General features: G+C 52.9%; 1 protein-coding gene across 3 annotated transcripts in view; it reads left to right on the top strand.

The window, feature by feature from the left end:
* LOC105496196 (EF-hand calcium binding domain 8) overlaps positions 1 to 22,113 on the top strand; it is a 107,118-nt gene that overhangs the window by 37,143 nt on the left and 47,862 nt on the right. For all 3 annotated transcript variants that reach the window (XM_011766379.3, XM_011766378.3, XM_024797422.2), the window contains 10 exons: positions 164 to 248; positions 1,086 to 1,210; positions 4,227 to 4,300; positions 6,165 to 6,295; positions 14,248 to 14,315; positions 14,511 to 14,662; positions 15,933 to 16,070; positions 17,467 to 17,577; positions 19,424 to 19,651; positions 20,749 to 20,819. In XM_011766379.3, coding sequence (XP_011764681.2) covers positions 164 to 248; positions 1,086 to 1,210; positions 4,227 to 4,300; positions 6,165 to 6,295; positions 14,248 to 14,315; positions 14,511 to 14,662; positions 15,933 to 16,070; positions 17,467 to 17,577; positions 19,424 to 19,651; positions 20,749 to 20,819 — 1,183 coding nt within the window. The remainder of the gene's footprint in view (positions 1 to 163; positions 249 to 1,085; positions 1,211 to 4,226; positions 4,301 to 6,164; positions 6,296 to 14,247; positions 14,316 to 14,510; positions 14,663 to 15,932; positions 16,071 to 17,466; positions 17,578 to 19,423; positions 19,652 to 20,748; positions 20,820 to 22,113) is intronic.

Genomic DNA, 22,113 nt, shown 5'->3' with positions numbered 1-22,113 from the left:
AGTGGGTGGGTTTACTCTGTAAATAGCTGTCTGTGGTTACCATGGGGGAAAAAGGGCTGAAGGGGCCAGAGATTCCTTGGGAGAGCAATGAGGCTGCTCACCGTGACTGAAGACCTCTCAGGCACGGCTGTGGGCTTCATGTGGCCTTCTGTCTTTCCCCCAGATTTCTTTGATATTAGTGACCGCAAATGTGTCCCGGCCTTCACTTTTATTGATCTGGACAGCTGTGCCCTGGTCATGGACTACTGGTGAGTCTCCACTGGGTGTTCCCCACATGAACCAGGAGGCCCAGGCCTCCTGCAGCAGCCACATCACTGACTAGGGTTGGGGCCCCCAGAAAGCCTCCTTGGAAAGATCTGGAAAGATCTCCCCTCTGGCTCCAAGGCCCCTGTGTCTTCCTCCCTCCAGGCTGCTTCTCTCTCAGAGTCAACTCTCATGGTCACTCAGAGCTTGGAGTCATTGTCACTTCTCCACTCAAGACAGCCATCAAATCCCAGCAGAGGCTTGTCTGGCTGTGGCTGAGGAGTCCGGGGACATCACAGTCTATCGGGAGGGGTGACTTAACAAAGGGCAGCTGGAGGACTAGGGATTCATTTATTTTGGTTGAAAAAAAAAATTGAATTCTGGTTCAGTGATGGGCTGGACCTGGTCTGCCTGTGTTTGTTGGCTCCTCAGGTGTCTGGGCAAGGCCAGAAAGTCTTGTTGGAACTGCCCTTGCTTCCAAGGAGAAGGGAGGCTACTGGGGGGCAAGGGAGGGAGTGGAGGCTCCACAGCCTCTTTTTTTTTTTTTCTTTTTTTTTTTTTGACTCAGAGTCTTGCTCTGTCTCCCAGGCTGGAGTGCAGTGGCACCATCTCAGCTCACTACAGCCTCTACCTCCCGAGTAGCTGGGATTGCAGGTGCCTGCCACCATGTTTGGCTAATTTTTGTATTTTTAGTAGAGATGAGGTTTCACTATGTTGGCCAGGCTGGTCTCGAACTTCTGACCTCAGGTGATTAAGCTGCCTTGGCCTCCCAGAGTGCTGGGATTACAGGTGTGAGCCACCGCGCCCGGCCCACACAGCCTCTTCTCTCCATCTTTCTGCAGGTCTGACTATCACAGAGGTGTATTCTGCTATGGGGACGCCAAAGGCAATGTCATTGTCTTCACCTCCGAAAACGTGACCAGTGGGCTGTTCAACCCCCGTATTCTCCCCAGGGCCTCCAAGTGGGGTAGCTAAGATGCTGGGGAAGGGGGCGGAGGCCTGGGCATGGCCTAGACGTGGGTGCTGAGCCCATCCTGGTCCCTGAGCCCCCCACTCCCTGCCTCTGCTCTGGAGCCTCTGGGAAGGCATCTGCTTCTGAGCGCAGGATGCATGCAGCTCAGCACAAAGGAAGAGGCGATGGCGGACAGCAGAAGACCACGGGGGCTGGGGAGGGGTCGGCCTCTCTGAGGATGGGAGGCTGTGCGGGTGTGGTCTGGGGGTGCAGGACGCTTCTCACTCCAGCACAATGCCAGTGGTGGGACCCTGGGGAAGTCCCTCATCCACTCTGATCCTGGTTGACAGCGCTGATGCTAACTTCCTCGGATGGTGGTGAGGAGGCATGTGCTCTCCTTGGCTCTAGTGCTGCCTTTGGTGGGCAGGGGCTGTCCTGGATGTGGGCTCTGTGGAGCCTGGGCACTGGCTGGCTGGCGTGGGTGAGTGGGCACAGCTGCTAGAGTCTAGAGCACCCCTTGCTGAGCGCTTTGCGTGCATCATCTCCCATAGCTGCCCCTACTGTCAGGAGGGAGGAGCCGCTGCTGCAGCCCATAATAAGAGGCAGAAAGGGTGAGGTCACCTGCACACACCCCTGCCCGGTGAGCGGGGGCTGAGATCTGAAGTCCGGCCGCCTGCCTTGGAGTCTGTGCTTTTAGCCTTTTGCTGGGCTGCATCCCACACTGATTAAACGCAGGAGGAAGTCACTGGAGCTGTTCTGCCCAGGTCGCTAGATCCTCAGAGGACACGGCTCAGGGCTGCCTAGGAAACTCATCTGAACTGGAGCGCCTCTAGAATCCAGCCTTGCACGCACAGTGCTGCCTCTCCAGGTTGCCTCACATCCACCAGGAGGCCCAGGCCACCAGGGACCCCATACAGGGACACTGACCCCTCTTCCAGCCAGAGTTACTAAGCAGGACACTCCAGGGGTTCCCAGGCCTTGGTAACAGGCCCCTGGCAGGCTTGTTGGGGCAGTGTCCAGATCCTGTCCTGGACACAGCAGTGGGCTGGCACCCTGCTTGCCTCATCAGCCTCGGGGGCCTGCCCTGCCCTGAGCCGCCCACTTAGCTGCTTGAGCCTAGTCACTCTGTACTACCCTGGGAACTGGCATGGGAGGTTGTGGTGGTCTTTGAGCCACATGGTGAATGGGATATCGAGGGAGGCAGATGACACTGGAATGTTAGGCAGGAGTCCTTCCATGCCAAGTTCTGATTGAAGGCTGGGGACAAACATGAAGATGAGGTGGGCCCAGTATGTGAACTTGGGAGGAGATGGACAGACCCAGGTATGCACCCCAGCTCTGTGTGACCTGGAGCCAATTGCTTAACCTCTCTGGCCTCAGTTCCCTTATTCAAATAGGGATGGCCCTACTTCATTGATAGCTTTGGTATAAGAAACGTGGAACGTTAGGCACCTAGTAAGTGCACAGTGACTATGACTTCTTCCCTGCCCTCCTTCACAGCCCTAGTAGGAGAGACAGGCAGGTAAACTGATGATTAAACCACAGCGCATCATAAAGCTGACTCCTGCCTGTGCCCATGCACGACCAGCCCCACTCTGGCAGTCTTGGGCAACTTTCTACCCCTCCCTGGGACTTACTTTGCAAGCTTCCTCCTGCCCTTGCAAGATAGGGCTGGTGACTTTGCAGCAGTACAATGCTTGGCATGAGCCCCCAGATCCATCCTTGCTGCCTCTTCCCTCCTCCATCCCTGGGAGGGAACCTGAGCCTAGACTGCTCCAGCATTTGCGACCTGCCTCCTTAAACTACTCTGACAGAGGACCCATGTTTGTCCCTAACAGTGCTGGCTCCACTCGTCTGTGTCAGATTGGCTTTGCTTTCCCTGAGGATCCATCAACTGCTGGCCTTGAATGGTTTCAGCGGCCGGGAGGTGCTAAGCTCCATGAGGGGTGCACCTGACATGTCTGAATTCCTCTAGACAGGCTTGTTTTATTTAAGTGTGTGTGTGTGTTTTGTTTTTGTTTTTTTTAAATTTTGAGACAAGGTCATACTCTGTTGCTGGAGTGTAGTGATATGATCATAGCTCACTACAGCTTTAATCTCTTGGGCTCAAGTGATCCTCCCACCTCAGCCTCCCAAGTAGCTGGGACCACAAGCACGCCACCACCACTTCTGGCTAATTTTTATTTTTTTTGATTTTTTTGTAGAGATGGGTTCTCACTGTGTTGTCCAGGCTGGTTTTTGTTTTGTTTTGTTTTGTTTTTTTGCAGAGTCTTGCTCTGTCGCCCAGGCTGGAGTGCAATGATGCGATCTCGGCTCACTGCCACCTTCGCCTTTCGAGTTCAAGTGATTCTCCCACCTCAGCCTCCTAAGTAGCTGGGATTACAGGTGCATGCCACCATGCCCAGCTAATTTTTGTATTTTTGTAGAGACAGGGTTTCACTATGCTGGCCAGGCTGGTGTCTTAACTCCTGGCCTCAAGTGACCTTCCCACCTTGGCCTCCTAAAGGGCTGGGATTACAAGTGTGAGCCACTGCGCTTGGCCCAGACATGCTTATTTTATGATGCATACCTGGAACTTCTACTTTTTGGAACCTGTGCTTTCTGGACAAGGAGTGCATGTAGTTTGAGGCATGATGGCGAACTCCCAAGTGATGACTTGTCAGAATAAAAAAAGCCTAGAGTCTCAATTCCTTTTCCACTCCAGCAAAGATGGAGCTCCTTAATAAAGAATCAGCTTGTTTAGATTGCAGCACCTAGGAAGCATGAGGTGCCCTGAAGTCTGGTTCTAGTTCTGCCATGCACTGGCAGGGGTACTCTAGGAGGCAGCATTGATCTGCCTGAGTCTTTTTCCTGGGGCGGGGGCACTCCGCTGAGCTCACCAGGACACAGTGAGGCGCCAGTGAGGGTTTGGGTGGAAAAGCCTTTTGAGAAGCACTGGAGTTGCAAGCCAACTTAAGACGTTTTTGAGGCTTTGCTTGCCGAGCAAAGGGGGAAAGCTGCTGATTTGGACCTTGATTTTTTCCCCTGTCAGATCACTGGATCAAAGTTTCCATGCGGAAACTCTTAAATGAGAAGTCTTCTTTGTATAGAAGCTACCGGCTGAAGGTGAGTTGTTTCTTTCCTTGGCCTGTTACAATGGTAATTATCTGTACACACACACCACTCAAAATAAATACAAAAAGTAGATTTACTCCCTGGGTTCAGTCTTAGCCCTTGGGGTTTGGTCTCTGGAAACAGATTGTGGCAGCTGTTGGATCCTGCCAGCTGCATCTGCAGACCACATCTCAGTGTGGCCATGCCCCTCTCACCACCGCCATGGCTAAGCCCTGGTCCTGGCCAACACTGCCTCGCTCCTGGATGGCTGCAGTGGCCTCTAGCTGGGTTCCCCACTTCCTTTCTTCATGCAGCACTGTCTCCATTCAGGGCCAGAGGAATGATGAGTTAGAAATACAGTTGAGTCACCCTGGTAGCTTCTCATCACATTTGGAACATAATCTCAAGTCCTTACCACGGCTGTCAGGACATGAGGTGATCTGGCCCCTGCTTGCAAGCTCTGGGCTTGTTTTCAACCTTCTTTCTCCCCATTTGCTCTCCTGCAGAGGCACAGGCTCCTCTGCTGTTCCCTGAATGCGCTCAGCCCCTTCCCGCCTCTGTGCCTCGGCATGTGCTGCGCCTTCAGGCTGCAGGGCTCTCCCCGAAGGTACCTGTATTCCCCCTATCTACTTCTTGTGGTCCCAACCAGCCATCCTAGGACAGCCCTGTGCCCGCCTCTGCTTTCATCCCTTCACCGCAGTGTTTCCCAGCTCCCAGCTTTGTGTGGTCCGACCATTGATTCCTCATGCTGTCACCTTCACGAGATTGATGGCTCCTCGAGGGCAGGGACTTTGTGCTCTCGGTTGTCTCCAGTGCCTAAAATAGTACCCTGCACTTGGTGGGCTCCTAATACGTTTGCTGCACAAATGAATGAATGAATGACGCACTCCGGGCGGTCTGGGTGGTCCAACAGGCCTGCACTATTTTTTTTTTTTTTTTTTTTTGAGTCAGGGCCTTACTCTGTTGCCCTGGCTGGCATGCAGTGGTGCGATCATGGCTCACTGCTGCCTTGACCTCCCGGGCTGATCCTCCCACCTCAGCCCCCGAGTAGCTGGGAATACAAGTACCACACTCAGCTAATCTTTTTATTCTTTTTTTGAGACGGGGCCTCACTATGTTGCCCAGGCTGGTCTAGCTACCTTGGCCTCCCAAAGTGTCTTAAATTCAGTGCCTTCATTGTGACAGACGCTTGGTGACAGTGTGTGTAAAACCCAGCTCAGGGTCTTGCATGTAGAAAGCACTGAAGAAATATTTGATGAACCAATGTCTCCAACCTGCCTTTTCCAATCTTGTCCCGGAGAGGAAAATCTCTAGATTGGGAGGCCAAGCGCTGGTCCAAGTCACAGAGCTGGGGCCAGAGAATTCAGAGCCCAGCCAGCCCCTTCGACTGCGTGTCATCTTTTGTGGCTCAAGTTGCAGTGAAATGAACATTCTCCTGCCTTCTGTGCTTCCGTGAGCAGTCCACTGTATGACAAACATGGAGGGTGGCAGTGGGCCAGGAGCACAGCCCATCTGTAGAGGTGGCTCCATGTGGATAACTCGACTGTGGCCTGGACAGACTCGAATTCATCCTTTCTCCCCTCGCGGGAGATGATTAGTATGGGCCTGACCCTCCCCATCCTCTAACTGACAGGATTTAAAATGAAGCTACGCTTGTGTGCTCTTAAACATTTTCAGTGACAAGTGATGGCCAGTGCTGGTCCTAGGAACTGGGCCAGGACTGCGGGGCCACATCACTTTGTGATCGCGAGGAGAAGGGCATTAGACTCCGTGATATCTGGGCGCCTCCAGTCCCAACACCTGGTCGTGTTCTGGGGGCTGGGCCTGGAAAGTTGTCCTTGGGTGGAGTCTCTCACCATTGCTACTGTCTTCCCAGGCTCTCCATCCCAACTGGTGTCAGCAGGTCAAGTTCATCCCCCAGATGAACCTGGTGGTCTCCTGTTCAGCTGTCGAGAAGTCCTCTCTGGTGCTGACAGTATTGCCAGCCAAAGCCTCTGAGAAACCCAAGTAAGAAGTGCTTCTCTCCTGGCTAAGGCAGTGGGGTTGGAAGGAAGGGGGGTGGTGAGTGGACTGTGGGGGCTGACAGTGGCAGATGGTGGTTGGTGTATGGACTCTGGAGTTTAGTTTTTCCAGCATCGCCACCAGCAGCACAGTGAGAACACAGTAGTCTCTTTTATCTCTCGATCTATATGCAAAGCTCAACATAGAAGCCAGCACAGAGTGAGTGGCAGTCAGTGAAATGTTTTCTGAATGAAGGGATGACTGTGAGTTACTTCCTCCTCTGTGACCCTCAGTTCCCTCATCTGTGAAAGGGTATGAAAGCGTGTACCTCACTTCTTCAAGGGTTGTGTGAGGGAATCCTCTGTGGTATGTGTTCAGTAACTGGCAGCGTTGGTTCTTTGCAGATGGTTCCAATCTGTTTCCTTCAGTCTAGATTCCTCTACCCCAGAGTGCGGTTTTTTCTTTTCTTTTGAAAAACCAGTTAATCACCAGGTGTGATGGCTCACGCCTGTAATCCCAGCACTTTGGGAGGCTGAGGCGGGCGGATCACAAGGTCAGGAGATGGAGACCATCCTGGCTAACATGGTGAAACCCCATCTCTACTAAAAATACAAAAAAAAAAAAAAAAAAAAAAATTTAGCTGGGCGTGGTGGTGGGCACCTGTAGTCCCAGCGACTCTGGAGGCTGAGGCAGGAGAATGGCGCGAACCCAGGAGGCGGAGCTTGCAGTGAGCCGAGATTACGCCACTGCACTCCAGCTTGGGCGACAGAGCAAGACTCCGTCTCAAAAAAAAAAACAAAAGAAAAACCGGTTAATCACACAAGAATGTATTAAATGCATTGTCCATGTAAAAAATGAAAACATTATAAAGAAGGTTGGAGTCCTGAGGGGCCCCCTCTTTATTCAATCCCCATTCCTTGACACAGTTATCAGAAGCTACCACTTCTGTTTTGTTTTGTTTGTTTGTTTGTTTGTGATGGAGTTTCGCTCTTGTTGCCCAGGCTAGAGTGCAATGGTGCGATCTCGGCTTGCCACAACCTCCGCCTCCCGGGTTCAAGCGATTCTCCTGCCTCAGCCTCCCAAGTAGCTGGGATTACAGGCATGCACCACCATGCCTGGCTAATTTTGCATTTTTAGTAGAGATGGGTTTCTCTTTTTTTTTTTTTTTTTTTTTGAGACGGAGTCCGCTCTGTCGCCCAGGCTGGAGTGCAGTGGCCGGATCTCAGCTCACTGCAAGCTCTGCCTCCCGGGTTTACGCCATTCTCCTGCCTCAGCCTCTTAAGTAGCTGGGACTACAGACGCCCGCCACCTCGCCCGGCTACTTTTTTGTATTTTTTTAGTAGAGACGGGGTTTCACCGTGTTAGGCAGGATGGTCTCGATCTCCTGACCTCGTGATCCACCCGTCTCGGCCTCCCAAAGTGCTGGGATTACAGGCTTGAGCCACTGCACCCGGCCTGAGACAGGGTTTCTCTATGTTGGTCAGGCTGGTCTCGAACTCCTGACCTCAGGTGATAGGCCTACCTCGGCCTCCCAAAGTGCTGGGATTACAGGCGTGAGCCACTGCGCCTGGCCTACTTCTGTTCTTTTACTGTGTGGCTTCTACTGTGCAGTTTATGGTAGATCAACTGGCAGGTATGTTCTCTGGTGGAGTCTTCCTGCTGGGTTGCTCTTGCCCCTATAGTTTTCCTCCAGCCCCTAGATTTTTCCTTGAGCCTTTGGGGCTGTGACATTTTGCTCCTGCACAGTCTGAAGAATGAGCCCCAGGAGAGTCTTTTTTGGGGAACAGCAGGAGATTTGAGGCCTGTATTGGGGAAAGACTGGGTGAGGCCAGGGTTGGGTTGGGGCAGAGACCGAGGGCCATTTAGACCCCTGTCTGTCCCTTTCTGTCCTGGTTGTTTTTCAGGGGAAATTTCAATCCTGAGATGATAAAGCTAATTTAGTCCAACTCCTCATTTTACAGATGGGAAACCCGAAGCTTAGGGAGGGGAAGTGACTGTCTTAGAGCAGACACTTGAGCTGGAGTTTTATCTTGGGCCTCATTATATGTCCAGTGCCTTTTTTTCTTTTGTTTTTGAGACGGAGTCTTGCTCTGTCACCAGGCTGGAGTGCAGTGGCACAATCTCAGCTCACTGTAACCTCCGCCTCCTGGGTTCAAGCGATTCTCCTGCCTCAGCCTCCTTAGTAGCTGGGACTACAGGCGTGTGCCCCCATGCCCAGCTAATTTTTGTATTTTTGGTAGATACGGGGTTTCACCATGTTGGCCAGGATGGTCTCAATCTCTTGACTTTGTGATTTGCCCACCTCGGCTTCCCAAAGTGCTGGGATTACAGGCGTGAGCCACCGCGCCTGGCCTTTTTAACCAAATAGTGCACTGCGTGCATTTCTAGACAAGTCCTGGACCTCCCTGCAGGCCGGAAAAGGGGGCCTCCGGGAATGTCTGATGTGAAGGGGAAGTTTCAGTCTTGGGTTCAGTGCTTTGAATGGGGCCTTGTGGTGGGAGTTTGCTTGGAGTTGTTTGCTGAGGCTATCTGTCTGCACTGGTGGTGATATCACTTAGTGTATAGCAGGGGTGGCCAATCTTTTGGCTTCCCTGGGTCACACTGGAAGAAGAATTGTCTTGAGTCACACATAAAATACACTAACACTAACAATAGCTGATGAGCTAAATAAAAATCACAAAAAAATCTCATAATGTTATAAGAAAGTGTATGAATTTGTGTTGGGCCACATTCAGAGCTGTCCTGGGTTGCATGAGGCCCGTGGGCCGTGAGCTGGACAAGCTTGGTGGATATGTGTTTCATTCAGATCTTGTTTTATTGAGTCCCAGTGGCAGGAGGATATCAGGGGGTCACCTCACCAGGGCCAGGAGAGCTTCCGTGGGCTGGGCCTGCTGCCTTCCTGACCTCACTGCCTCCACCTGCCCACTCAGCTCCACTGGCCTCCTTCAGGCTCAGGCATGCTCCTGCCCCAGGGCCTTTGCACAGCTCTGCTGTCTGTGGTATGCTCTTGTAATTGATTGACAGATTGAGACAGAGTCTTGCTGCGACACCCAGGCTGCAGTGCGGTGGTGTGATCTCAGCTCACTGCAATCTCCACCTCCCGGGTTCAAGAGATTCTCCTGCCTCAGCCTCCTGAGTAGCTGGGATTACAAGCACATGCCATCATGCCCGGCTAATATTTGTATATTTAGTAGAGACGGGGTTTCACCATTTGGGGTGGTCTTGATCTCTTGATCTTGTGATTCACCCGCCTTGGCCTCCCAAAGTGCTGGGATTACAGGCGTGAGCCACTGCGCCCAGCCTTGTTTTTTAAATTAATTAATTTTAAATTAATATTTTCATTATAAAAAGTTTCAAACACACACAAAAAGAGATAAAATAGTATTAATTCTTTCATATCACTTAGTAGTTAGTCCACATTAATATTTCCCTAAGTACCTCAGAGTATCTTCTTACAATATTCAGAAGTAGATATAAGCGCGGTTCTGGGATGGTTTTGGGCAGAGAACTAGTGTGGTCTGACTTGTATGTTGCAGGTAGAGTGTCCATGGGCAGAGGTGGCAGTGGGGACGCCAGTGAAGAGGCCACTGCAATAGTTGAGGCTGTATAGGATGGTGGTCTGGAGCTGGGCTGTGTTATAGGATGAAGGGATTGGGGATGTATTTTTGGGGTAGGGTAGAGAATATATTTACACAAACACAGAGACACATGCTCCCTTCCTTCAGCCTGGGTGATAGAGCTCTTAAGACCCTGTCTTCAGAAAAGACAAAAGACTCCATTTGGGCCAGACACGGTGGCTCACGCCTGTAATCCTAGCACTTAGGGAGGCCAAGGCAGGAGGATCCCTTGAGGCCAGGAGTTCAAGACCGGCCTGGGCAACACAGCAAGGTCCCATCTATACAAAAAATTTAAAAATTAGCTGAGAGTGGTGGCACACCCATGCATTCTTGGCTGCATGCAGTGCAATGTACAGGCTGGCAGGTGGCACCATTGACCACTTGCTGGTCTCCCGTTTTGGCAATGCCATCTTAGGGCATAGCCTCTGCGGGTGGGGCCTGGCATTGGCACCCCAACCTCTGCCTATGGAGTCAGCCTCAGCCTCCAAGGCAGCGTGGGCCTGAGGGTCTGGCTTCCCTGCAGCCAGCCTCACCTAAGTTCTCAGATGGTTCAAGCCAGGAGCAAATCTGATGGAGTGGGTGTGGTGGCAGGAGCTGGTGCTGAGTGTGTGGACTGACCCCCGAAGTCTCCCCCACTGTCCCCTCTTCCTTCACTTCTGCCACCACCACCTAGTTGAAGCCACCATCATATCCCACCTGAACTGCTTGCCGTGGCCCTCTTAGCAGCCTCGCTGCGTCCCCTCAGGCCACGTTCCCTGACCCGCAGCCATCGACAGATCTGATCCAGCCAGGGCCCTGTATGGAGCCTTCAGTGGCTCCTGGCCAGGGCTGTGGATCCAGCCCTGCCCGCCTCTCCCATGTCCTCTCATGCCCTCTCCTCCTGGCCCACCTGGTGCCCACCACACCAGCCTTGCACAGGCTGCTCCCTCCAACTGAAGCCTCACCCCTCCCCTGGGCTCCCTGGGGCTGACTCCTTCTCACCCTTCAGGTCTCCGCAGCCCTGGACCCTACTCAGAGAGGCCGGCAGAAGTGAGCCTCCTTCTGTTGTCCTCCGTCAAAGCCATGTGCTTATGTCCCTTGCAGGACTTGCCATGATTTGTAAATGTCCGTCTCCCTTTGGTGTGTCCACTTACTCCTGCTGTTTCCCTCTAGAAGGAAAACCCCCTGTGGCAGAAGCCTCATGTCTGTGCCCCTGGTAATCCTGGCGGGAGTAGGAGCCAGGAAATCTTTGTTGATGAATATGTGAATCGGCCTGAAATAATTTCTTTTTTTTTTTTTTTTTTTTTTTTTTGAGACGGAGTCTCGCTCTGCCGCCCAGGCTGGAGTGCAGTGGCCGGATCTCAGCTCACTGCAGGCTCCGCCTCCCAGGTTCACGCAATTCTCCTGCCTCAGCCTCCCCAGTAGCTGGGACTACAGGCGCCCGCCACCTCGCCCGGCTAGTTTTTTTTGTATTTTTTAGTAGAGACGGGGTTTCACCGTGTCAGCCAGGATGGTCTCGATCTCCTGACCTCGTGATCCGCCCGCCTCGGCCTCCCAAAGTGCTGGGATTACAGGCTTGAGCCACCGCGCCCGGCCTGAAATAATTTCTACTAACATTCTAGTGACCATTCTTCCAGAACATTTTTCGGCAGCACATTTACTTGTGGAGGGAGGAATATCTTGTTTGGCAATAAATGAAATGTGTGTACTGCCATCTGTTCTCTTTGAAGCTTTGATTTTTAGAGGAATCCTTGTGGCTCTGGAGAGATGATTTAAAGGGGAGCAAGGCTGGAGATGAAGGAACTGGCTGGGAGGCTGATACGGCAAAGTCAGGGGCCTGGGCTAGCAGCGGTCATGGGAGCGGAGGGAAATGGGTAAGGAGGACTTGGGGCCAGGCTGGATAATGGGAGCCATGATGTCCAGGTTGACGCCCAGGCACCTGGCTTAGGTCCCCCGGGAGTGGTGGAGGAGCCGGGTGAGGGGTCAGTTCAGTGGAGGGCATGCTGTGTCGGGGGGCCGGGGGCCCTATTACAGATGCCTTTGAATGGAGTTTTTGGGTTTTTTTTTTTCCCTGAGGCAGGGTCTTGTTTTGTCACCCAGGCTGGAGCTCACTGTAACCTCAAACTCCCAGGCTCAAGCGATCCTCCTGCCTCACCTTCATAAGTAGCTGGGACTGCAGGTGTACCATCACGCCCAGCTAATTTTTAATTTTTTTGTATAGTTGGGATCTGGCTGTGTTGCCCAGGCTGGTCTTGAACTCCTGACCTCAAGGGATGCTCCTGCCTCGGCCTGCCAAAGTGCTGGGATTACAGGCATGAGCCACCGTGTCTGGCCTGAATGGAGTCTTTTTGTATTTTTCGTGGACAGGTTCTTGCCCTGTCCCCCAGGTTGGAGTGCAGTGGCATGATCACAGCTTACTGCAGCCTCAACCTCCTGGGTTCTAGCAATCCTCCCACCTCAGCCTTGCAAGTGTTTGGGACTACAGGTGTGTGCCACCAAGCCCAGCTAATTTATTTTTTGTAGAGGCGTGCGCTTACTATGTTGCTCAGGCTGGTCTTGAACTCCTGGGCTCAAGCAGTCCTCCTCCCTCGGCCTCCTAAAGTGCTGGAATTACAGGTGTGAGCCACCACACCTGAATAGAGTTTTGTTTTGTTTTGTTTTGTTTTTTGTTTTTGTTTTTTTTTGCGGGGTGGGGGCAGGGGGTACTGAGTCTTTCTCTGTCGCCCAGGCTGGAGTGCAGTGGTGCAATCTTGGCTCACTGCAATCTCCACCTCCCAGGTCCAAGTGATTCTCCTGCCTCAGCCTCCCGAGTAGCTGGGATTACAGGCACATACCAGCATGCCTGGCTAATTTTTGTATTTTTAGTAGAGATGAGGTTTTACCATGTTGGTCAGGCTGGTCTGGAACTTCTGACCTCAGGTGATCCGGCCGCCTTGGCCTCCCAAAGTGCTGGGATTATAGGTGTGAGCCACTGTGCCCGGCCAGAATGGGGTTTTGAAGAGTGTAGAAGAAGGAGGGGGCGGGGCAGGATGTTGTGGATGAGAGGCATGGGCATGGGCGTAGGCACAGAGCATCTGGGGCTCTCAGGCCTGTGAGGGCTGCGGGGCCCTGGGCTTCCTGGAACTCCTGTCTGGGCCTCTCTGGCCCTCTGAGCCTCACCTGGCCCTGATGAGCCTCTCCTCTCCTGGATCACTGCTTACTGAACTTCCTGTCACCTCCTGCCGTGTCCACCCTAGGTCTGAATCCTGACCCCTGTGTGGGTGGAGTAATATTTTTTCTTCACCCATTGCAAGGTTTATGGCTGAGACCCTGATAACAAAAGGCAGATGAACAAGAGAAAAGCATGCACATTTATGTTTCATGTGACATGGGAGCCTTCCGGGAAAAAAAACAAAGAGACAGGGACGCCTGTGTATTTTTATGCGAAGTTTGGTGAAGAATGGACAGTCATGCAGGATGATTGGACTAGTACCATCTGATGGCAGTAAACTCTTTGTCCAGATCCCTCTCTGTGTCCCTGTGTCTTCAGAAATAAGGACATTCTGGCTGGGTTCAGTGGCTCGCGCCTGTAATCCCAGCACTTTGGGAGGCCATGGTGGGCGGCTCACCTGAGATCAGGAGTTCCAGACCCGCCTGGCCAACATGGTGAAAGCCCGTCTCTACTAAAAATACAAAAATTAGCCAGGCGTGCTGGCAGATACCTGTAATCCCAGCCACTCGGGAGGCTGAGGCAGGAGAATCACTTGAACCTGGGAGGCGGAGGTTGCAGTGAGCCAAGATTGCACCACTGCACTCCAGCCTGGGCGACAGAATGAGACTCTGTCTCAAAAAAAAAAAAAAAAAAGGGACATTCCTTTCCCCCAGGTATAGGTATAGAGTGGGCACCAGTGGAATCAGTGTTCTATGGCCTGCTTCAGAGAGAAGGCTAGGGGAAGGCAAGTGTGGCCCTCCCCGGCTTTTTTCTTGATTTGTATCATGGATGGGAAGATGCCTGTCCCAGTACAGTTGATGTGAAAATCAAACTTGCCCTTGGCATGATGCCAGATGCTTCACAAATGTCAGGAGTAGCTCCTGCCTGGGAGCCGTCTATACCTGGAAAGTGGCATCTGCCCTGTGGGCTGTTGGTTTGGGGTCGGGACCAGGCTGCTGCTTTTCCTGTGGTGCTGAGCCCTGACTTGGCGGCAGAGGGAATGCTGGGTGGTCTCTGGGGCTGCTCCTCTCCTAGAATGGAGAGGTAGTGACTCCTCCCTAGACCTCCTGGGAGGCTCTGCCTCCAGCTCCTCCCACCCCAGGGTCAGTCTCAGAGGCTCTCTTAGGGCCACTGCTCCCGGCCCTGCAGCCCTCACTCCTTTGATATTGTAGGTTGTCAGTGCTGCATGTAAGGAAAGGGATTCTTTGCTTTGATTACTGCCCAGAGAGGAACTTCCTGGGTAAGTCATCTTCATGTCACCCAGAAGCTGCTGGAGGGAGGGCTGCTGGGGATGGGGGGACCACCAGAGCTCAGGAGAGGGCTGCACAGCTTCTGGTCCTGCTGCTCTTGTCCCCACTTCTGGGCACCACCTTCACCAGTGGGTGAAGGTCCCCAGTGGAGGCCCCTGGGATTGACACCCACGTCTTGACCCCAGTGACTGGTGGCTACGATGCCTTCATCCGCCTGTGGAACCCCTTTGTCTCAAAGAGGCCCGTGTGGCTGATGAAGGGACACCAGACCTCAGTGACACACATCCTCGTGGACAGCAGGAACAGCAGCATCCTCATCAGTGTCTCCAAGGACAAGGTCTGCCCCGACAGTCCGCCCGACTCCTTCTGTTCCTCAGGGAAACACATTAGCCAGAGGAATGGCATGACCTCCCTGCCCACGGCCCCACATCTGGCCAAAGGCCTAGGAGGGGGCCTCAGGTGGAAGGAAGACGAGGGTGGCCATGAGCCTCTGAGCATGTCCCCAGAGCTGGGTTCCCAGGTAGCACAGCCTGGCTTCTTACTTTGTGACCCTGGCAAGTCCTTCCCTTTTCTGAGCCTCAGTCTCCCCATCCAAAGAATGGGCTGTTGAGTAGTTTAGAGAACCAGCAGCAAAACAGCAGTGCAGCATCCGGCGCAGGGGAGTTGTGCAATGCATGGCAGCCGTTTGCCTGTGCTGCCCTGCCCTCGATCTTCACCTCTCAGCTGCTCTAGTGACCCCTCCTCAGCTGCCTGGTCATCAGGGCAGGGCTTGGCCTTTCCCACATGCCAGGGCTCCCACTCGGGACCTGCCACTGTGCTCCTCTGCAGCTGTAGGCTCAGGATACTGCCCAGTCTGCTGGGCTGTGGTCCTGCAGTGCTTGGGGCCCTCCTTTAGGGGACAGGTTATGTTTTCTGGGACTCTGGAGATGAATTGTCAGGGCCCTCAGGGTCACCCAGACCACCCTCTCCAACATATCCACACACCCTCCTGTCTGGAATTTTCCCAGAAGCCCTGGGAGCTGGGATCATCGCCTCCGATGAAGGGTCTGAGTCTGGGGGCATGGGGACAGGGACGGGCTCCCTGAGGTCCCCAGTCAGCCACGGGCAGAGGATGCCTCCAAGAAGTGAGGGTCTTGGAAGGACTTCTGTGGGGCCCTCTAGGGAAGGTTCCTTCACCTGGGAGGAATGGGAGGGGCTCCTCTGGGGACAGGCAGGTCACTGTGGCAACTATGTTGGTAGCCACTGTCGGACTGTGTCCCAGGCTGGAGTGGCAGCAAGGGAGGGCCTGGGGCCAGCATGTGCTGCCTGGCTTGGCTTTTGTGCCCAGCCAGTGAATTCAGCTGCTCCAGCAGGGTGGAGGCCTGGGGGCAGGCTGGGGGGTGGAGCTGTGCCCGGCCCTCACTCACTGTGTGCTTGGGTTATCTGAGCACAAGAGTAGCCTCTCTGCTGCTGGGTGTGACGGTGCCAACACCATGTGTGTGTGTTGGAAGTGCTTGGACGGACGATGTGCCCTGGGCTTGTCCGCCGGAGGCACCCCCAAGGCTTCAGGAGCCAGCTACATCCCCGAGCACCCATGCTCAGCCTCTTGCCTATTTCCCATCCCCCAGAATATTCGCGTGTGGGACATGCTGGACTACATATGCCTCCAGTCCTTCTGCGGGAAGTTTTTTGCCCTGGGAAACTGCCCCATCACCAGTGCCTACTTCTTCGAGAAGGACAATACCCTCATCTGCAGCACCTACTCAGTGAGTGCTGTCCCAGGAGGGAGTGGGGTCGAGGCCGCAGGTAGAGGGCCAGGGTCTGAATCCCATGGGACACCCAAGGGGTGGCCGCGTCCTGTCCCTCCTGGGACTGCTGAAGTGGCTGGACTCTGTGGCCTGGCCTGTGAGGGGCCGTGTCTTGGGATTTCCTGAAATCCTGTTTCTAGGCCTCCAGCCTGTCACTGTCTCTGCAGCTGCTGCTGCTGTCTGCTCTGTCCCCACTCAGCTTCTTCCTCTGGGAGCCACCCTGAACCTCAGGCCTGTTAGGAGCCCTTCTTCCATGTTTTCTTGGCCCCGTTCCTTCTCTCAGTCACGAGCCTCATAACTCTGTCCTGTCACTATTACGTGACTGTTTTTCCTGCTAAGTCATGAACTCTGGGAAACAGGGGCCGCATCTGAGCAGTGTCTCTGCAGGAGAGACCCTGGGGGAAACTGAGTCACAGAGAGGCAGGCCATCTGTGACTCAGGACTCAGCTGGAACCCCTGCGAGGTCTGTACTGACCCTGGAGGACAGGAAAGATTGGGACAAGCACGAGGGGCTTCCTGTGGAGGATGGGGGTAAGGGCGCCCACAATAAGATGGAGGCTTGGGGAGCTGCAAGGCTGAGCCACAGCCCATAAATGGGAGCAGAAGTCCAGAAAGGAGACGTGGGGGCCACGGTGCTTGAGCTCCACGAAGGCCTCCCATGCTCTGTGGGCTGAACCACCCTGGCTGGTGATACATTTGTCATCCTTATGCACCTGGCTAGCTCTCCCGTAGACGGCAGTTTTCTTGAGAAGGAAGGTCATGGGTTCCTTTATCTCCTTGCTGAGTGCCAGACAGGTGGTCAGCATTTGTTGAATTAAATAGGCCTTTGAAGTTCATTTCAGATCACCAAACCTTATCAACCCCCTGCCTTTTGTCGTGAACTGAGAATATATGACAAAGATACTGTCCCATCTCTCTAGGAACCCACAGGGTAGAAAAAAAACAGATAATTTCAGTAGAAAGTGCTGTGTGTTATGGTAGAGTTGTGTGCTAAGTGCTTTCTGGAACACAGAGGAATCCTTAGCAACGGGGAGGCAGGGAGGGCTTCCCGGAGGGAACATCTGATCGAGGCTTCAGCTTCTCAGAAGTTATAAGGTGAAAGGGACCTTGGACTTGGAATTTGGGGTTCTAGGAACACTAGGGTTTGGGAGGCTCAGTCCCGGGGAGCGGGAGCCACGGAGTAGGGTGGGGGTATCCGCAGGCCTGCTGAGGAACCTGGAGTCTGCTGGAATCAGGCCTGCGTGTGGTCAGGATGTCTTGATGTTGTGATTTATTGGAAGGTTTTCCCGGTGGCCCATCATTGTGAGCAGGGCCCTTCTGACAGACGAGCTCTCTGCCCTTTCCTCACCTACAGATTGGGATCCTAAAAGGGTACTTAGAGGCCCAGGGGCCTATCAAAGCAAGGAAGAGGACCACTCATTGCTCACCCCTGTGTGCTGTCCTCTACAGCAAGATCTTTAAGCAGGTGAGTGGCCCAGGGCTCACCTCTGAGGCTGGTAGGAACACCAGGTGACACAGGAGAGGACCAGACCTCCCTGTGTGCCTGGGTCTGTAGTCAGCTCGCATGGCACACTGGGAACTCTTACAGCCTTGATGGTGGTGCTGTGGCGGTGGGATAGACACAGAAAGCAGCTCTGCAGATGGGCTGGCGTGGGATCAGCTCGGAGCTCCATCCATTAGCCATGGGCTCGCCTAACTCTCCTGAGCCTCATGCCCTTGGCAGAGCGCCTTGGGTCGGCTCTGGACCGGGCCTTCTTTCCATGGAGTGTGAGACGGAGGGCTAGTTGTGGGGCGCTTTCCTAGGTTCCCAGAGTGGGTGCTGTTCTTGGGCATCTCTTTCCAGGGAAGCCATAACTTGGCTTTGTTCATTGTAGGAAGGGAGGGAGGCCCAGGCGCAGGCAGCACCTTGGTCCTGCGTGGAGTCTCTGGGTTGGACAGGGCAGCTGGGCATGAGGAGTTGCTTCTGAGGTGTGAGGACAGGAGGGGCTGCTGCCTGAGGCCCTCTGCTCACTCCCACCCACTGGGGCCTCTTGTCTGGCCCAGGCTCTGGACAGGGGCGCTGCATTGGGTGTACAAGCTTGGAGCCCCCCATTCTGGGCTTCTCTCCCATCCTGGCTCCTGCCACCACCATCTCTCACTGCCTTAGGGCTTAGGCTCTTCAGTACCTTAAAAAAGTTTCTTTAGAATTAAAAAAAAAGGCCAGGCACGGTGGCTCAAGCCTGTAATCCCAGCACTTTGGGAGGCCAAGACGGGCAGATCACAAGGTCAGGGGATCAAGACCACCCTGGCTAACATGGTGAAACCCACCCTGGCTAACACGGTGAAACCCTATCTCTACTAAAAAAAAATACAAAAAACTAGCCGGACGAGGTGGCGGGCGCCTGTAGTCCCAGCTACTTGGGAGGCTGAGGCAGGAGAATGGCGTAAACCCGGGAGGCGGAGCTTGCAGTGAGCTGAGATCCGGCCACTGCACTCCAGCCTGGGCGACAGAGCGAGACTCCGTCTCAAAAAAAAAAAAAAAATTTCTCAGCTTTTCTAGATGTTCTCATTAGGGAGGGTTGGTCCAAAACCACCTCACCGGCTACTTTTTTATTTTTTATTTTGCCAGGGTCTTGCTCTGTTGCCCAGGCTGGAGTGCAGTGGGATCTCGGCTCACTGCAACCTCTGCCTCCTGGGTTCAAGTGATTCTCCTGCCTCAGCCCCCCAAGTAGCTGGGCTTACAGGCATGCACCACCACCCCCGGCTAATTTTTGTATTTTTAGTAGAGACAGGGTTTCAGCATGTTGGCCAGGCTGGTCTCAAACTTCTGACCTCAAGTGATCCACCCACCTCGGCCTCCCAAAGTTTTAGGATTACAGGCATGAGCCACTGCACCCGGCCTCACCTGCTATTCTTGCATTATAACAATGGTCATGGTGGCAAAATGTTTCATTGAGTGGCATGACCATCCTTATTCTCAACATTTCCCTACTTAGGAGCAGTTAGTTTATTTCTTATTTTTTTGACGGGGTGGTCACGATTAATGTTGCTTCAGTAATGTCTTTTCCACATAGGGATTATTTTCTTTGGCTAGATCCTGGTAAGTGCCATTTCTGAGTTAACAGGTCTTCACCAAATGTTCCAGTTTGCACTGCCCTGTGATACAGGGCAGAGGAGGTCCTGTTGTCAAGAGTGGCTTATGCTATAGCAGGGGGCCCTGAACGTCCGTTTTTTCAGTGGGTGGAGGGGAGGGGCCAAGGCAGGCTAGAGACCACCCTTGGGAGTGGAGTCCCCGGCCTCTCCAGCAGCCCCCAGCTGTGTGCTCTCCACAGGTGGTGAGTGGCTGCCTGCGCGGCATCGTGAGTGTGTGGGAGGTCGTGACGGGCAGGAAGACGATGGAGTTCTCTGTGTCTGGGGGCCAGCACGTGGAGCTGACCGCCATGGCCCTGGATGAGTCAGAGCGGTGCCTGCTCACAGGTTTGCGGGATGGCACAATGAAGATGTGGAACTACAACATTGGCAAATGCCTGTTGACCTTTCCCAATCCGGACCAGCTGGAGGTCAGTCTTGCTTGTTAACTAGAGCCAGGGACAGCCTCTTGGGAAGCAAAGCACAGCTCTTGTGACCCTGGGATGCACTATTTTTGGACCTCTCTGAAAGGGTGTTCATCATAGTCAGGTGGCCTGGCTTCAAACCTCCCGGAGCCTCTGTGTCTCAGGCATGAAATGAAGACAGCTAACAGTGCCTGTACTAATGGGTTTCCACTAAGGTTAGCTACTGTTGCTCTTTAAATTTGCTAGCACTTCTCATTCCTCATACTGGAGCTTTGGATTGCATTTCTAGCAGTGGCATCAGTTAATTCACAGCCACCCATGGTCACCCCTATTTGGGAATGCCTGACAGTATTATTATAGGGCCAGTCCATGGGAGTGGCATAGGACAAAGCCAGCAGTTCCACCCTAACTTTTGTGACACAGACCTTTAACCAACTCAGAATGTGTACTTAGCTGGCCAGGCAGTGGCTCATGCCTGTAATCTCAGCACTTTGGGAGGTCGAGGCAGGGGGATCACCTGAAGCCAGGAGTTCGAGACCAGCCTGGCTAATATGGTGAAACCCCCATCTCTACTAAAAATACAAAAAAAAAAAAAATTAGCCAGGCGTGGTGGTGGCTGCCTGTAATCCCAGCTACTCAGGAAGCTGCGGCAGGACAAACTGGGAGGTGGAGGCTGCAGTGAGCCGAGATCGCGCCATTGCACTCCAGCCTGGGCTGCAAGAGTGAAACTCCATCTTAAAAAAAAAGAAAAGAAAAGAAAAGAAAAGAAAGTGTACTTAGCCAAGACGCCAGGGGTTGAGTACTGCTCCAGATCCTATCACTCAGTAATGACTTGACCTTAGCCAGGTCACTTGCCCATTTCCCAGCTATTCTCTCTGAAAAATGGACGTGGATGCCTATCCTATCTGCCTACCCTAAGTCCATCAAATGAGGGAATAGGATGTGAGCGCATGATGAAAAATACATGGTGGTATCAACTGTAGGCGATTCTCATCATCGTTGAGAGGTTTGACTTCTTGCTGGCACCTTTAGGAAGGCATTTAGGGCCCAGAGCCATTTTCTCTGAGAAGTTTTCTAATTCTGTTTTCTTTCATTTTCAACAGATTAGTGGGATTATCCATATGAACAAAGTGTTCTATGTGACAGGATGGAGTAAGAGAATCACGCATTTTCTGTGAGTAGAAAGCATGCATGGTGAGTAGGTCCCAGTAGCTGCGTGTTCTCTCTTCAGATGGGTTCCTCCATTCCGAGCTTTCCTGGTGGTTGGAACACCATGCAGGAAGTTAGTGGTGGTTAATGACTGTTGCTTCATCTGCTCATCCATCCATTCATTCATTATTCATTGAGGCTAATATATTCTTGGCCTTTTGCTAGGTGCCTGGGATGGGTATAAACAAGAATGTTGGAGTCTTTATCCTCTTGGAGTATCTAGTTCAGTGCGGGAATGTCTTAGTCCATTCGGGCTGCTGTAACAGAATATCATAGACTGAGTTGCTTATAAACAACATAAATTTATTTATCAGAGTTCTGGAGATGGGGAAGTTCCAGACAAGGTGCCAGCAGATTTGCTGCCTGGTGAGGGCCCACTTCCTGATTCATAGACAGCTGTCTTCTTACTGTAAGCTTACATGGTGGAAGGGGTAAGAAATCTCTCTGGGGCGCCCTTTATAAGGGCACTAATCCCATTCATGAGGGCTCCATTTTCATGACCTCATCACCTCCCAAGGCCCCACCTCCAAATATGCTCGCCTTGGGGATTAGGTTTCAATATATGAATTTTGGGACCAAAATTCAATCTCTGGCATTCCATCCCTGACTTCCCAAAATTCATGTCCTTCTCTCATGCAAAATATATTCATTTCATCCCAGTAGCCCCAAAGTCTTAACTTGTTCCAGTATCAACTTTAACGTCTAAGTCCAAAATATCATCTAAATATCACCTAAATAAAATATGGGTGAGTCTCAAGGTACAATTCATTCTGAAGCGGATTCCCCTCTAGCTGTGAACCTGTGATACTAACATGTTACGTACTTCCAAAATAGAATGGTGGGACAGGCATAGGATAGATACAAGGGAGAGATAGGAAAGGAGAAAGGAGGGACAGGTCCTGAGCAAGTCAAAAATCCATCGGGGCAAATACTAGTAGACCTTAAATCTCAAAGATAATCCTCTTCGGCTTGCTGCCCTGCCCTTCAGGACTGCTGGGGTGGCAGTTCTGCCACTGCAGCTTTGCCAGGCAGGTGATCAGAACCCTAAGACTCTGGGCAGCCCTACACCTACAGATTTGGGGAGCCTTGCCCCCCTGGTGGCTCTATGCCTGGGCCCTGCCCCTGTGGCACTTCCCCGCCTGAGCCCCCTGGCTCTGTGGGGCTGCAATTCCAAGGCTGTGGCTCTGCTGGGAGGCCCTGTCCTTTGAAATCTAGGTAGTGGAGGCAGCCATGTCCTCCCAGCTCTGCTGAGTGCAACC

The sequence above is a fragment of the Macaca nemestrina genome, chromosome 15 (genome assembly GCF_043159975.1).
Source record: "Macaca nemestrina isolate mMacNem1 chromosome 15, mMacNem.hap1, whole genome shotgun sequence".
In the NCBI taxonomy this organism is placed as follows: Eukaryota; Metazoa; Chordata; class Mammalia; order Primates; family Cercopithecidae; genus Macaca; species Macaca nemestrina.
This window is presented reverse-complemented; position numbering and strand designations above follow the sequence as displayed.